General features: G+C 40.6%; 1 protein-coding gene across 3 annotated transcripts in view; it reads left to right on the top strand.

Moving 5' to 3' along the window:
* rhbdf1a (rhomboid 5 homolog 1a (Drosophila)) overlaps positions 1–16,119 on the top strand; it is a 29,664-nt gene that overhangs the window by 11,032 nt on the left and 2,513 nt on the right. The window contains exons 2-17 of one of the 3 annotated variants that reach the window (XM_008415954.2): positions 8,157–8,301; positions 8,454–8,593; positions 9,156–9,260; positions 10,377–10,590; positions 11,844–12,050; positions 12,169–12,291; positions 12,406–12,569; positions 13,269–13,520; positions 13,622–13,733; positions 13,816–13,890; positions 14,001–14,162; positions 14,251–14,363; positions 14,465–14,528; positions 15,212–15,306; positions 15,385–15,460; positions 15,537–15,637. In XM_008415954.2, the coding sequence (XP_008414176.1) occupies positions 8,185–8,301; positions 8,454–8,593; positions 9,156–9,260; positions 10,377–10,590; positions 11,844–12,050; positions 12,169–12,291; positions 12,406–12,569; positions 13,269–13,520; positions 13,622–13,733; positions 13,816–13,890; positions 14,001–14,162; positions 14,251–14,363; positions 14,465–14,528; positions 15,212–15,306; positions 15,385–15,460; positions 15,537–15,637 (2,120 nt within the window). In that variant the 5' untranslated portion in view covers positions 8,157–8,184. Of the gene's footprint in view, positions 1–8,156; positions 8,302–8,453; positions 8,594–9,152; positions 9,261–10,376; positions 10,591–11,843; positions 12,051–12,168; positions 12,292–12,405; positions 12,570–13,268; positions 13,521–13,621; positions 13,734–13,815; positions 13,891–14,000; positions 14,163–14,250; positions 14,364–14,464; positions 14,529–15,211; positions 15,307–15,384; positions 15,461–15,536; positions 15,638–16,119 lie in introns of all 3 variants that reach the window. The other 2 variants (XM_008415952.2, XM_008415955.2) reach the window with 2 other exon arrangements.

Consider the following 16,119-nt stretch of genomic DNA (forward strand, 5'->3'; position numbering starts at 1 on the left):
TGCTGATTGATTACTTTACTGTGGGGGTTTTAAAAGAAAAGATCTCCACATTAGTAAGTCTTGAGCTGAGCGCCGTGCACTACGCACACCTACATGATGACACTGCTGAACCTTGATTAACTTAGCTTGCTGTGTGCCTCATGTCGATAAATTCTTCTCAGCTGGGAATTTGCTTAGTCTGCCATTTCCACTGATGCGAGAATGAAAACTTGAGCTGGCTCTTGCTCTTTTTTTTTTCTTCTTTTTTTTGACTATCAGCCTGCACAATGACCCTTGTTCAGCCCAGTCCACACCAGTCCATACAATGAAGCCTTTTGTAGTCTTAAATCAGGCTGATATCATGCTGGAAACTATGCAGATGAGGATCACATGTTGTCAAGACATGCTCTTTCAGAGATTCTCCTCTTACTCACCTAACCAGAGACTGTTAGACTTTCTGTAGACAGTCATTTGCTTGTATGAAGTCCCTGGACACAGTTTGGAGAACCAAAAGGACTTGACCTTAATGTCTTGCTCAAAACAGCAGCTCTTTTGAGCTTTGCATGATGGTGCATCAGACGTGATCTCGTTATTGCGATGTGAAGTGCAAATGAGATCGCTGACATTCTTTTTCATGAATTTGATCTGCCTRACAGCTGAAGTTTTCCCGTGAGACTTTTTTGAAATGTGATGACAATATCTCATTGGATAAGTCAATGTCATGTGAATTTACAAAACTGCTTTTACTTTTTAATCACCTTGACCTTGGAGAATGATTTGAAACAGACTCTCAGCAGCCCAGACGTGGTGGAGCAGGATACTGAAGACTGGTTAATCACACAATATCCATAATATTCAGTGCACCCTTCTTTTTCATCCTTTCTATTACATGCCATTGGTGCCTCCCAACTTTCTTTTTAGAATATGATTCTTCACCTTTATCCTTTATTCTTCCACTTGTATTAGTTTTTATATTAAGAGGCTGTCTTRTTTTGAGGGTGATGCCTTTATTTTCTCTTGTCTCCTACAACCTATGCTTAATATGCAAGGCTGTAAAAATAATATATACATTGACATAATTTCCAGAGGTTTTGTGCCAACACTGCTTTCATCTTTCTTTGACCCCCCCMAAAAAAATTTTTATTGGTAGTACCAACTGCCAAATTTAGTAAGTGAAGTGAGTGAGTTGTAGTGTTATGTACTGCATAAAATCCTAATAAAAAAACTTGAACGTTTGTGGTTGTACTGTGAGAATATTAAAAAGCGTGTGCATACTTTTACAAGATGTATATCTTTAGGTGTTCATCAGCATTGCACACATATTAAATTTCTTTGCTGCCTCCAGTAAGTAATTGATATGTACTTCAATGGACTTTTATWGCACAGATTTAGAAGGTACTGAATTTTTCCTTTTCTTAAAGGCTACAGTTGGAGATTAATTTAGCAAATGACGACCTTTTTAGTGGCAGACAGTATGAGCTGCGTAGACGCTGCACAATTCAAAGACTGTGGTTTTTCTACGCTTGGATATAACAGGAATGGACAGGATGGTGTAAGTGGGCTTAAATGTTCTGTTGTTTTAAAACCCCCATATCTTGTTATCTAGACSTATGAAGTATATATAGCTCATGGTGAGGGAGTCTTTTCTGTCAGCTGCTTCCTGAAGATTAGAGGCACAAGCAGAGCCCTGCACTGAGACATTTCACAATTTTACTTGGTGAGCCTCATTTTTCCACTGAAACCTTTTTGTTGTCTCCTGAAGGGACCTGAAATGGCTTGTGAGAAAAGGGAATGTGCAAGTACCATGTACTGCTACCTGCGTGTGCACAGGCACTCCACTGAGATCCGAGCTGTAAATAATTTACCTGTGCACAATGATTAAAAATTCATGTGCTGTATTAGCTGCACATGTAAGATTTTTTTATTTAATGTTATTTTTTTTGGTCCAATAAGGACAGAATCTTACAGGGGGACAGCTTACAGACATCTGCTGGCAAACACACTGAAATCTGTGTGATTACGTGTGTGTGTATCAGTTTCTGTGTGGCGAAACATTCCTCCTTCAGACTGATTTCCTGCATAGGATATTACTGCACTATGAAAAGTCAGGTCTTTTGCTGATAATACAGTAGAGCACAATTTTCTAGGCTCTGTCTTTGCCTGGGAGTGTCTTAAGGCTTTGTAGAGGAAGCGAAGGGGTGGGATGCGATGGCAAATACAGATGGTGTTTATTTCTTTCACAGAGATCAGTGAAAGCATCTAGGTTCATAACGGTGGCTTCACAAGCGCAGTATTCAAGAGCTGTCGTCTTATTTTTGTCAGAAATCAGTTCCCCGCACACAGACGCGCATGTGGATTCTTTGTTTTGTTTTTTTTAAGCCGGGTTCACTTTTATCTAATTGCACACGAGCAGCCCAGTTTTATAAATAGACCACTTGCACACAGGCTGCTGTTAAGAGGCCATTTATAATTTTACAACCTATTTATATTTCTGGCTTGCAGTTATGATTGTGAGGGAGCGTGGTATTTMACTGGATACAAATCTGTCACTCCACGCGTAACTGATATAGTTAAGTTTGCGTCGTTAAAATGATCAGACTGAAAGCTCAGTGGCTGAATTTAAGATCTTTAAAATCCTGACATGGGAAAATGCATTAGCAGCTCCACCATTCGTCGGCGTGCAYGTCGCCTGTGCYCACCGTCTATCTCCCCGGCCACAGCAGCTTTTTTACCCCCACCAAACCACTACGCATCCCCCCTCAACTAGCTGTGACACTTGATCTTCGGGTCAGCTGCAGTGGATATTTCTGCTGTCTCGGTGTGTATTTTTTTTTATGTCGTAAGGGCCGGTTTGGTGTGACAGACTGTCACATGTCACTAGGGTCAATTCAGATGACTGCTGCTCTTGCTGGTGCTCAGTTGCACTTCAGCTTGTGGCCTGTGGCTGTATTTTGTCATAGACGGGATGGGAGAGGGTGATGTAGAAGTAAACCACTTGATTTCCTTTCTATTCTTGTTTCTCTTTTAGGAGAACATATTAAAGCAGCACACAAAACATATATTTTTAGACTTCCTTCYTGTGAACTATATTGGGAGAAGAGACATCACATATTTCTTAAAGACAACATGATTGATGTATTAAACATGAGTAATCAGTGGTTGACAAAGRTAGCATTTCTAGAAGAGCAGTTTCTGTGTGTACTTCTTGAGGATGTAGACCCTGTTGGATAAAAACGATGAAACGGAGCAGCTTTGCTGTTCTCTGTTCAGCCTTACCATTGTCAACTGAAAGTATTGCTCTCTCTCGCACTCTTGYAGCCTTAGTGAACATTTCTCAACAAGCAATAGCTAGTGCAATTTTGAAAATGGGCCGATTCTGGTAACGAGGTGATTTCTCCCTGCATCTCCRTGAAGTGTCTTGCACATTTCTATTTATGTATCTAGAAATGAAACGGCAACAAGTTGTATTTTTTTTTTATATCGTTATTCTGCTTTCAAATCAGCGGTTTTTTCACCTGGTTCTGGTGTTTGCAACATTCCATAGTAATATTACTTCTTGTTACAGTCCAATTCTCCTCATTCGAATAAGACCTTTTYCTTGATGTACCCAAATTGGAGCATCATGTGCTCTCTGAAGCTCAAAATTTCTGCAGTGCTGTGCAGGTGAACCTCAGATGGAAGTAAAAACGACACATTTAGCAATGCCTTTGCAATTCAAAATTAAACACCTTCGTTCACTATGTGAAAGTAAAACTTTTAGTAGAAATGTTTTCTTGTGTAAAGTAGAATGAWTGGTATGTGCTAGAAAAATGTGGAGTGACCCTGTCTGTGCCACTTGGTTTCATGTCTAAATCAATCATTAGTCTTGCTCTTGTGTGCACTTTTGTACTGAACTGGTGTCCCGTAAACCAAAAGCGTGAGTTTTGACAGGTCACAGAAGGGCACAAAATGAAAAAATTTGTGTGAAGTGGACAAGAAAACGGAAAAAGTAGCAGCAGAAACAGAAAATAAAAAAAAATGAAAGAAGGAACTAAAGTTCAGAAAGCTGAGCAGCTGTCAAAAATTAGGTGTTATTATTAGCAAGCTCGTCCGTACTGTGTTGTTACACTAGATTGGCCCTCCTTTCTTACCGATTTCTTTTTTGATGACTGCTGGCTCTGTCAGCGACAGAGATGCAGCTTTCTGAGCCACCCAAAGTGTGACTGCCTCCTGTGGTGCAACACACAGCAACACAGTGGCCGGAAACCAGTCAGCTCCTGTCCGTAGTGGTTAGGTCTGCATGTGGTTTCAAGGCAGCTACTGCTGCCATTTTAGCTTGGAACTGCCTGAGATTTTATGGAATGCGGGTACGGCACGCACAAAGCCTGAGATCGTTATGTCCTTGGGTGGAGAAGATGTAAAGAATGTACAAAATATTTCTCACGACTTACTCGAGATAAGGATTCATGAAAAATGTTTGCTGCCTTAAATGCCTTAATTGTCTTTCATGGACGAGGCTCGATCCTCTGTTGTTGTTTTTTCTATTTATTACAGAACTAGAAAGCATTTACAGGGCATTTATGTGAAGCAATGTCATGGAAAACTAAACTGGCATGTTGTGTAATAAASGGAGAGCRCTGGCTATGCCTGTCAGCTCTGTTCATTACGGACTGCTGGGTGTCTCCACATCTGCAAAGATGTCAGAATGTCCTCTGTGTTTAGTTTGCTTGATTGTCCTCTGCTGGTTCATGTGGGTTCTGGAGAGGCACTGAATCACCCCAGAATAAAACGCCTTACACACTGAGCAGTCCGTGGTCTTGTGATTGAGTGGGAGGTCCTGGTTTTTTACAAAGTGCAGGAAGTTGGTCTTTCAAGGCTCAGTGCTAAGTTGTGGATGTGGGTGTTTTCCCTCTGTTGGATGTGAATCTTGAAGTCAAAACAATTCTTTTTGATTAAGTCATGGTGGTCACAAGAATGTGAGCCTCCAATCAGCTCTGGGAATGTAAACAATGTGGGGCACTATGAGGAATCTGAAATTAAGAAATGAAYAAAAAATAGCTTGAATATTATGCGCTCCTCCTTTTTTTTTTTTTTTCCCCCTCAAACTTACAACTAGATAACATTCTCCATCCGGGAAGAGCTAATCCTTCAGCCTGGATATTTGCCAACAATTGAGTTGTGCCCCCCCCTAAGGATATCTGCTGCTGAAGGACTTCCTGGCTCTAATATCAGATTTTTCTCAGACCGAGAGCAGCCTTGAATTCATCCTTCTCCCGGCTTCCATTTTTAATTTTTAACAGGACAAAAAAAAAAAAAAAAAGCAAGGACAGCTCTCTTAGCCACACTCACATTTTGAGCAATGACTACGCCAACTGTTCCAGCTAAACTCCTCCTCAGACACGAGCTGCAGGCCAATGCCAGTTTTACGGCCATGTTGACTTTGGAAGATGACGAGAGAAAAAGACAGAGACAGACTTCCAAGGCTTTTGGCTTTACTACTTGGAGAATGTCGCAGGGTTTACCTTGGGCTGTGACCAATGTTCCTAGTGGTCAGCAGACTTCTGGAAGGATGAAACAATAGCTKCTTGTTTATAGTTATGTTTCAGCAACCAGGTTTTCTGGCATGTTTCATAAAATCTTTTTCCAGTTATTAAATTTTTTATTTTTTTTTTGCTTCTGTATGAAAACAGAGCTGCAATTTATGCGGTGGACATTGAGCAAATTCGATGCTTTTTGTGCTGTCAAGATTTTTTAGCTGGCTTCTTACTTAAAGTAATTAAATTCCAGTTAAATTTGCCTGGAGCAACATGGTGGCTGTTGTCCTAACAACAAGTCTGTTGAGGCTCAGATAATGGTGTCACATTTGCATTTCCCTAATGTTGGTACCCTGATGGATTTTAAAGATAAAGTATTTGATGCGTCTTTACCGGATTCACACTGTTGTTTTTTTATTCTTCATTCTTCATCTTGTARCATTTAGCATTAGACTCTGCTGGTATGAGATTTTGACGCTATGATATTCTTTAGATAAATAAGTTCACAGAAACAAAAATGTGTGACATGATGTCTTTGATTGACTGCTACAAACAATATTGACTAATACAGGTGTAATGCTGGTACATCTATGAGATTTATTTATGTTATTTTTGATTTATGTACTTTTTCTTAATTAAAAAAAATGGAGAATAAATCCCCACAAAATCTATCACTTTTTAAATGCCAATTTTTTTGTTTGTTTGTTTTGCTTTTTGCATATTTATGACAAACTAATACAAGCTGATTAAGTAATCGGGTCTCTGCAAACCCTTGCAAAAATCCAACTGCTGATTGCTGCTTGTGTGGCCAAAGTATGAGCGTTCATTCTTCAGATGCACCTACTTGCCCCTGAGCCATATGTGAGAACACTGCATGGGTTTCTGGATAATTTTGCTAAAGAGGGGAAAAAATGCATGTAAGCGGTACCAAATGTGTATCCCGTAGGAAGGTGCAATACCACCACATCATCCACTACTATTGCCAAAAATAATTACCACAATGGTAGAATGTTTTCAGTCAAACCAGAGGAAACGTAATCAAAGGTACGGCAACAATTAAAGCACAAAAAGCCAGGCTTGTTTCCTAAGGTCGTGGCCGAACATTTGGAACACAGAGCCCGATTCCTTTGCGTCACAAAACTGAATCTTTCGTTTTATTTATGCACTTTGTGAAGTCTTTCATGTCGAGAACAGTGGATTAATGCGACTGCTGGTCTGGTATGTGCCATAACTAAGTGAGATTATACCACTGGAAGACAAAATTAGTGCCCATTTCTGCTCCCGGATCAACAATCAAATTCTGTCTCAAACAGAGCAGGTTGAGCCTCCTCTACTGTCAGATCTTCATTGTATTTAATTAAATAAATCTTTAAATTAAACTGCTTGATGGATGTTTTCCCTATTCACCAGACCGCCTTCCTAACCGTGGTGGTAGTTTTACACTTTGCTTCTGCCAGCTTCTGGAGAGAGATACCAGATWAGCAGAACAGAGCGCAAAGCCACTGAGGGTCATGCATCATTTAGGATAAAATTCTAATACCTGCGCCAGGTTAAGCATTCCAGTGACACCAGAAAAAGATTAACTTGCAGAATAGCTTAATCTTTGCTTTGTTCTTTTAATTACTTTGTTGCATTTAGAACTTTTCTTCTCCCAGAATATCGTAATAATAGACTTTGTACCGTTATTTTTGTTCTGTAAGCTTGAAATTGAATTTTGGTTGCAATAACTCTGACCGCGGTTTACTTTCACATGCTGCTTTTGACCCCTGCTGACCCGTGTGTGAGGTTTTCCTTCCGCCGCTGCTGAGAGTCACACACAAGACTTCCCATCATGACATGGACTAAAACAGAAGCCTGTGGTGCAGTGAAATGCCAATCTGAAACAGATGTGGATTCAAAATGCCATGGATGTTCTTTTTTTTCCTACTTTTTCCAAAGAGTAACAACGCAATAAGAGGGGGATTTTGTGTAGGGAGTGAAAAAGAAAACACTGTTACCATGGCTCTGTCAGTGTCCCAGTAATTAATAATCATTTAGGTTTTTCACATTCATTTGGTTTCAGCTCCGTAGCTGCGATTTTAAACATTTGCAACAAGTAGAAGGAAAAAAAAAGGATAATTTTGCAGGAATGTGTAAGCAACCTGAAATGCAAACCAGATCAGAATGAGAAAAATGCGAATGCAGGAAATGACAGGAAGAGGTGAGGCTGGATGGTGGGGTGGTAGAATTACAAAGCTGCAGCCGCTGGCAGACGGCCTGATGCTGAGGTTTGTTGTGCACCTTCTGTGGTCTTTGGGCCTCGTCATGGGAATGCGTACACTGTCATTAGGCTCTGATAGATGTGTGCTGAGCTGCTTTAAGCCACCAAAAGGGATTAAGATTGATGTGAAGTGAGAATTAAAGGATTATATTTAAGGCTGCAAGCTTCCTTCTCCTTCAACAAAAATAAATAATCATTATTATTTTTGTACTTCCCTATTAGGTTTTGAGGAAGTGGCAATCAACTATAGGATATCAGTTTGCTCACCGGTCAGAGGAAAAAATGTGAATATTAAAATGGAGCTTTCTGCTAGGGTCCTATATTTTAATAGTAATATTTCACTGTGAAATTAGTGTTTTTACTCACCTTTCCATTCGTCTTGTTTTTTGTTTTAATCCCAATAGCTGGCAGGCCTGGAGCGGGATAGAAAACATGGCTGAACCACGGCGGGAAAGCACCAGCAGCCTGCAGAGGAAGAAACCTCCCTGGCTCCGACTGGACATTCCCACGGCTCAGATGTCACTAGACGAGCCTCCGACTTTTGTTCAGGTGCTCTCTCTCTCTGTCTCTCTGTCTCTCTGTCTCTCTGTCTCTCTGTCTTCCTCTCGCTAAATGCCTCTCTCAGTATTTATCACCCTTGTCATTTGCTGTACGGCATGATTTGTGTTCGCACTTCTCTGATGTATCTTTTCCTTGTGTAGCCGGTGAGGCGGCAGGGGTTCCTGCGCAGTATCAGCATGCCGGTGGAGACTTCTCACCTCCAGTCTCCGCCGCGTGACATCTTTGACACCCGGCGGCCTGTATTACAACGCCAGTCATCCATTACTCAGACCATAAAGAGGTAGGAGAAGGCGATAAGATGGATCTAGACATATTTCGTCGTACCTCATTGGTATGAATACAAAGAAACAATATATGTGCCTTAATATTACGAAATCTTGCATGGATGTCTCGCAGAGCATTAGACTCCAGAGTATGTTTTTGCTGTTTATGTCATTATCAAATGCAATATTTATGACCAAATGTTTATTATAAGATACAGTAGAGGTATTATCTCCCTTTTRCCCTGTAGACTTGTAAAACTAAACTTTTAACTTTTCATGACTTTTGCAGTTTCTTCTTTCCCTTTTTCTAATTTTCCAAAACACTTGGTGATTAACATCTTAATGCAATCTGACTTATAATATCTCACTAATACTGCAAACCTAAGCAATAAACATCTTGACCACACTTCTTGCTTTGCTCTCTTTGCATGAAGACGGCCATAGCACTCCCAAGGTGCATTTGTTTGTTTGTTTTTGTTTTTTTTTCCTTTGTCACTTTTATCTTCTCTCCACCTTTCCTCTGTCCCCTCCTGCCACCTTGCCGTCACCTTCCCGCCCTGTCCTGGCTGGTCACAGCAGCAGGAGAGTGCACTTTGAGCGGATTAACACTGTCCCCGTTAAGGGGCAGCGGGCTGCCCGCCGCAGCGTCAGGAAACAYCACTCTCTCTCCAGAACTCTGCTCAGGTACGACGAGAACGGCCTCGCGCAGGCTTCACTGGGATGAATCTGTGTGCCGACGATGGGGGAAATGAGAGGGCGGACTATTTCCTTTTTTTTTTTCTTTTTTTTTTTTTTAAAGTCATGAGATGTTGCATGCCYTCTTTGTAGAAAATCCCCATCACAAGATGGAATTGTTTTTCTTTCAATCAGTCCGAGTTCCCTCTTAGTCAGATTTTTTTATTTTTTATTTTAATGAGTCATACAGTGAAACCAAAAGCTGTTCCTCTTCCTCTTACAGGAGCCGCAGTAATGACTCGTGCCAGTAGTTGGAATGGTCCCTAATTTCCCTACAGATAGGCTTCAGAAGAATCCACTCTGTTTTAGCTTTGCAACGATGGTTGTTGATGAACCAGAGCTTGATAACTGGCATGCCAACTCGTAACGGCCCCTTCAGCGTTTCTCTGTTAGATGAGGCCTGGCAGCGAAAACGTCTTATCGTTCGCAAAGAAAAGACGCTTTTCGACTGTTGCTCCCATAGAACTGAGGGTTAAACAATAGATAAAAGCTTGAGTGACGTAACATTTACTGTRCAGCTTGTAATCATTGAAGAGAGATGGCTAGCTCTGCCCTGCTTTCCTTTGAAGAATGTTTTAACTTCCACTTCCTGGCCTCGGGGGAGCAGCAACTTTCTTTGTTCTGGTGYTTATTAGGCCTCTGCAACAACAGAATGAATGTGCGTGTCTACTTTTAATGTGTGAATGTCCATAATGGAAAAATGYACTCCGATATTAGTTGTAAAAGCTAATTGGATTGGTGGCATTTAAGCATAGGAGTGTCTGTATTTAATCACTTTTTTTTTTTTGTTATCCATATGCGTGGGCGTGAGAGAGTGCGTGTGTGTAGTTGTACAAGCAACATGTCTAGACTTGTTCCCTCTACTCTGCCCACTACTTGTACTATCCAGTACACCTTTTCTACACTCTGGGAAGTGTTATTTTCCTAGGGTGGTGTTGCATGTTCCTCCTGACCCACTTCCACATGCKTGAGGCTCCTACAAGGACCATCAGCAATTTGCTCTGAATGTCTCTGGCATGTGAGTTTGAAGATTTCGGCTGAAAAGCTTCTGCTTTCTGGTGTTAGGGGAACAGCAGACTGGTTTGGAGTTAGTAAAGACRGCGACGCCACACAGAAATGGCAGAGGAAAAGTCTTCGGCACTGCAGCCTCCGTTATGGGAAGCTAAAACCGCAGGTGATCCGGGAGATGGACCTGCCGAGCCAGGACAACATCTCCTTGACCAGCACTGAGACCCCACCTCCGCTCTACGTGCCGTCCTCGCAGCATGGAATGCAAAAGGTGAATAAAATTGTATTTTTTTTTTTTTTTTTTTTGTCGTTTTCTAAAAGCTGCTTCATTAATTAAATGAAAAGTGAAGGACAGCTTTAGCAATTCTGTATTTTTGCATGATGATTTTCTGTTTGTTTTTAACCTGTCAAAATTGCTCACATGTACAAAACATTACAAGAGAAAAGTCTCATTTTCAACTCTTACCTTTTCTGCAATTTATAACTCAGAAGGTTTTTGTTAGTTTGTGTTTTTTTGATATTTGACAGCTGTAACTTATTGAATGATTATTAGATGATTTTCAACCAGCTAAGAGTGGCAAAATGTATTCACATGAACAACATATCWTTGTAACAACATGATGTTTTACAACATATTGTAAAACATGTCAATAAAAAAATATGATMATCTATTTCAGAGAAGAAAATTCTGGAATCACTCAATCATTAGCATTTTTAAAACTAATAACGTGCMGAAGTCTGCTCATTTAAATGAGTCTGAACTTTTAAAAACCTGCACTTGCAGAACCTTCCAAGCTGTTTCACATAAAATATGGACCCAACAAGAGAGCTGCCGTTTGAAATAATGCTACAATTTAAAACAAAAATGTGGATAAGAACATGTTCCTGACTCAGCGGAGTATTAAATAATAAACCCTAATCATGTTTTGAAATCACCTTTACCACATCTGGAGTCCTAAGAAGCAGTGATTTGCTACCATGTGATTGACTGATTTGCTGTTTGTGTTAATAAGCAGGTGAACATGTTTTGTGATGACTGTGTCCTTTATCTAACCTGACCAGCGAGCCGTCCATGTCTCAGCCCAGTTAAAAAATTATGGTGGTAAAAAACAATGCAGGAAAAGAAATTACATGCTGATTTGTTAAGTGCTATAATAAAAATGATGGAACCAGGCTGAAGAATATGTTGCTTTTTTTTTATTATTAATAAAGTCTTCAAAGAATTCAAGCTGCATTCTTCAGAGAATGCATCTTGAAAAGCAATTAAATAGTTTGTGTCTTTTGGTCATYCCTGCACATTTTATTTTCAGTATTTGTTTGACTCCATTTCTTTTTTTCTTTTTTTTTTTCTCTGTCTCATCTGGAAAAAGAACCCACATTTTTCTTTTCCTGATGTAATATTTTGAATCATACCTGTTACCGTTATTTTCTACAAAAAAAAAACAACAACAAAAAAACATGTGACTGAACAAACTCCATATTTTTACGTGTTCCATAACCAAAGCCTTTTTTTTTTTTTTGCAGATCGTGGACCCATTGGCACGTGGAAGAGCCTTTCGAATGGTGGAGGAGGTTGATGGCTACAGCGTGCCTCCGACCCCGATCACGCCCGGAGCCGCGTCACTTTGCTCCTTCACCAGCTCCCGCTCAGGTCTCAACCGGCTACCTCGAAGGCGCAAGAGGGAATCTGTGGCCAAGATGAGCTTCAGGGCTGCAGCTGCACTGGTCAAGGTGAAAGAGCAAACGGAGCAGGATGAAATCCAACCACTAGTTCGACTTTTCTTGTATTGCATTGATTCCGTTACGACTACAAATGCGCATGTTGAACTTTGTGTCTTCATCTTTTTAGGGGCGTTCGTTAAGAGAGAGCACTCTAAAACGGGCGCAGAGGCGAAGCTTCACTCCCGCCAGTTTCATGGAGGAAGACGTRGTCGACTTTCCCGATGAACTGGACACCTCCTTCTTTGCTAGAGTGAGCACAATTTGAATTCATTTCTATCCAACGCTGAATATTGATCTAATTCTAAARAAAATGTCATCTCTTCTTAAATTCTACGCCGTTTTCCACCTCCACGTTTGTTTTTAGGACATCCTGATGCACGAAGAGTTGTCCACATATGCAGACGAGGTCTTTGAGTCTCCGTCTGAGATGGCCATCACAGAGGCAGAGCCCGGCACCAAGAAGGATGAAATGGAGCTGACAGGCAGTGCCTTGGATAAGACTGAGCTTGAGAGAAGTCACCTCATGCTGTGAGTGAAGATGTCGTCAGCATAGTCGGCTTTAGYGATTAATTTTTTTATTAAAAAAAACAAAAACGATCTGGCTCTAAAGCGGTTTTTCAGTAAGAACTAYGCGGGAACCGCAAATCTGACAAAAATATATATAACACGAAATACAGYTGTGTTCAGAATAACAGCTGGAAGACATCMCTTACTGCATGCTGATACGCAYGCTGCTGATTTTGAGTAATTGAAACCTTCAAAATAATAGCAGTTCTGATTAAAATGCATCACTGTGGAAATCTGAACAAAACGGGTCACTGTCAACACTGTTCAGAAGAATTTGGATTAAAAACTGGAGTAGTGATAATATTGAAGAGCTGACTGATGTTGACTAAGGCCTAATATTGCTTATTACTTTCTGAAGAGTAATAACACATTAGATAAATATTTATTCACAGCTTGTCTTTATCACAGAATGTGCTCCGAACTATATGGATGTAAAAAATGCTATACAGATTTTCAACTTCATTCCTTTTTTGTTTAGACAAGCTGCTATTTTAAACTGTATCTAGATTGTGTTTTAATAAAGTAGTTTAATAGGTTATTATAATAATTAAATGCTAATGAATAAGAAGCAGATAAAGGCTTTAATTGTATTAATCCCTAATCCCATGTCACTTTCTTTTTTTTTTAATAATCTCGTTTCCTCCCCATCCTCTCCTCCAGGCCTCTGGAACGAGGATGGCGTAAAGCCAAAGAAGGAACCCCAGGACCACCAAAGGTGCCCTTGCGTCAGGAGGTGGTGAGCGTTCACGGACAGCGGCGTGGACAGCGCATCGTCTTGCCGGTCAAGAAGCTTTTTGCTCGCGAAAAGAGGCCATACGGGCTGGGCATGGTGGGAAAGCTGACGAACCGCACCTACCGCAAACGCATCGACAGCTACGTGAAGAGGCAGATCGAGGATATGGACGACCACAGGTGGCAGCACCTCCGTCCCGCTTCTCTGCTGCTTCCYTCAGCGRGTGACGGTATCTGATAAACGCCAGCCTTTCTTAACGCACGCTCTGTGTCTCTTTCAGGCCTTTTTTCACATACTGGATCACCTTTGTTCATTTACTCATCACTATATTGGCTGTATGTATATATGGTATTGCACCAGTGGGCTTCTCTCAGCATGAAACTGTTGATTCTGTGAGTCCTACTCATGACCTCAATAAACATTTTTTACTCGCAGAGTTTCACCCCAATACTGATCCCTGTTCTGTTTAATTAGGTTTTAAGAAACAAAGGTGTCTATGAAAATGTCAAGTTTGTACAGCAGGAGAACTTCTGGATCGGGCCTGGTTCTGTAGGTTWACCCTTCCTCCTTCCTAATGTTTTTGTTAAACTGACACGTTTCTGCATGCAGGTGTTGGATGTTTTATTTATTTGTTTTATCTTYGTGTGATCCACGTTTAGGAATCCCTGATCCACTTAGGGGCCAAATATTCTCCATGCATGCGACAAGATGAGCAGGTGCACAATCTTATCAGGGAAAAGAAAGCTGTTGAACGCAACTCCGCGTGCTGCGTTCGGAACGATCGCTCYGGCTGYGTTCAGACTTCGGAGGAGGAATGCTCGGTCCGTTTAAAAAACATTAAACCTATCCATCTGCTAAGAAACGCGGTGAATCGTTCTGATCTGATCCTCTGTKTTTGCTTCCRTGCAGAGTACTCTAGCTGTGTGGGTGAAGTGGCCGAATGATCCCGCTATTTTAAACAGCACCCCACAGTTCAAGGGTAAAGACAGGCAGTATGGCTCGGTGTGTCATCAGGATCCCAGGTAGGAAATTCAACAAGCCCTTGTTTCATAGCGACAGCGTGAGCTGATGKKAGATGAAGCATTTTACGCATCTGTTGTATACGATTTCTCTCTGACTGCAGGATATGTCTGGAGCCGGCCTCGGTGTCTCCACATGAATGGCCCGATGACATAACAAAGTGGCCTGTGAGTAATTTGAAGCCTCCGCCTCGACGTGATTTTGATCCTTATTACAATGAACCTTCACTTTTTAAAGTGGCACTTAATTCACATTGTCCTTTTTCTAACCTGACCAGCAAGCCGTCCATGTCTCAACCCAGTTAAAAAATTATGGTGGTAAAAAACTAWGCAGGAAAAGAAATTACATGCTGATTTAATTAAATATTTTATAATTATTTGCATCTTAATATTGTCTTTATTCAGTTAAAGCTACGCTACTGATGAAAAAAAAAAGTATTTTATTTATTTATTTTTTGCAGGATTAAATTGTCCAAATTAATTGGAGACATTATTTCTCACAATCTAATTAAACTTTTTTTATTATTATTTCTCTTATTACCATCAAGGTAATAAGTATATTTTGACGAAATGTGCTGCAGTCTCGTAGATTCGAATCCAAAGGAAAAGRAAATTATTACAAGAATTTGCTTCAATAAAACTCCCTAACCTTCTTAAAGGACACACTGTTTGAGACGTATACAAACCAAAATAAAAGTAACAAGTTTTCATTTTGATGCATTCATTGGAGAGGGAAAATCATTAAATCTTTGACCAGATGTGATCAAACAATTTTTTTTTTTTTTACTGGACGTCCAGTTTGAAATAACCCAACTCATTTCTCAGTGGTCGTCCTGTTCTGTTTTTGTTAGATTTGCACCAGGTACAACACAGGGAATCATACCAACCTGCCTCACATAGACTGCACCATCACAGGCCGGCCCTGCTGCATCGGAACCAAAGGGAGGTGAGAAACATTCGGGCCGATCACACAAACCAGGGAAACTTTTTTTTAACCTACTGACCGCTGCGGTTTTGCTTCAAGGTGTGAAATCACATCCAGGGAATATTGTGACTTCATGAAGGGCTACTTCCACGAGGAGGCTACTCTTTGCTCGCAAGTAAGCAGCTGTGCACACCACGTGTTTCTTTTTGAATCACTGGGGGATTCAACTGAACATGCTGTCCTTTTTTCAGGTGCATTGCATGGATGATGTCTGTGGATTGTTGCCTTTCCTCAACCCAGAGATTCCAGATCAGTTTTATAGGCTCTGGCTTTCTCTTTTCCTGCATGCTGGGTGAGTCACACATGTTGGCACGATCTTTCAAAAATATTCCGGGATTTTCYTGGCGTGAAACGCTACCCAGGAATGGATTGAACCGRACTGTGTAAAAAAGCGCATTTCAAGCTTTTATGTMGTTTTTCTTACTGTTTRATCATCGCAGGGAGGTATYAAAKATTAAAATAGTTGTAAAATGTGCAGAATAAAATACAATGTCTTTCCTATCTTTGTTAAAGTGAAAGTAAGTGTTGCCCCRGCAGTGTATTAAAGACAAAAACAAATTAAAATAGCTTGCAGCCACATGAAGCATATTATTGCACGTAATGTGTTCAAGGAGCTCAGCTCAGGCGTAAGCCGTTGCAGTTTAGTTAAATTAAAATCACAACAGAATATCTGCATCTACCTGTTGTATAACATTTGTTCACACAATGTGGTGAGGAGGAATTTAATTAAAAGATGATAATCTGATTTCATATTCTGCACGAGGAAATTGACTC

This window comes from Poecilia reticulata, linkage group LG8, assembly GCF_000633615.1.
Source record: "Poecilia reticulata strain Guanapo linkage group LG8, Guppy_female_1.0+MT, whole genome shotgun sequence".
In the NCBI taxonomy this organism is placed as follows: domain Eukaryota; kingdom Metazoa; phylum Chordata; class Actinopteri; order Cyprinodontiformes; family Poeciliidae; genus Poecilia; species Poecilia reticulata.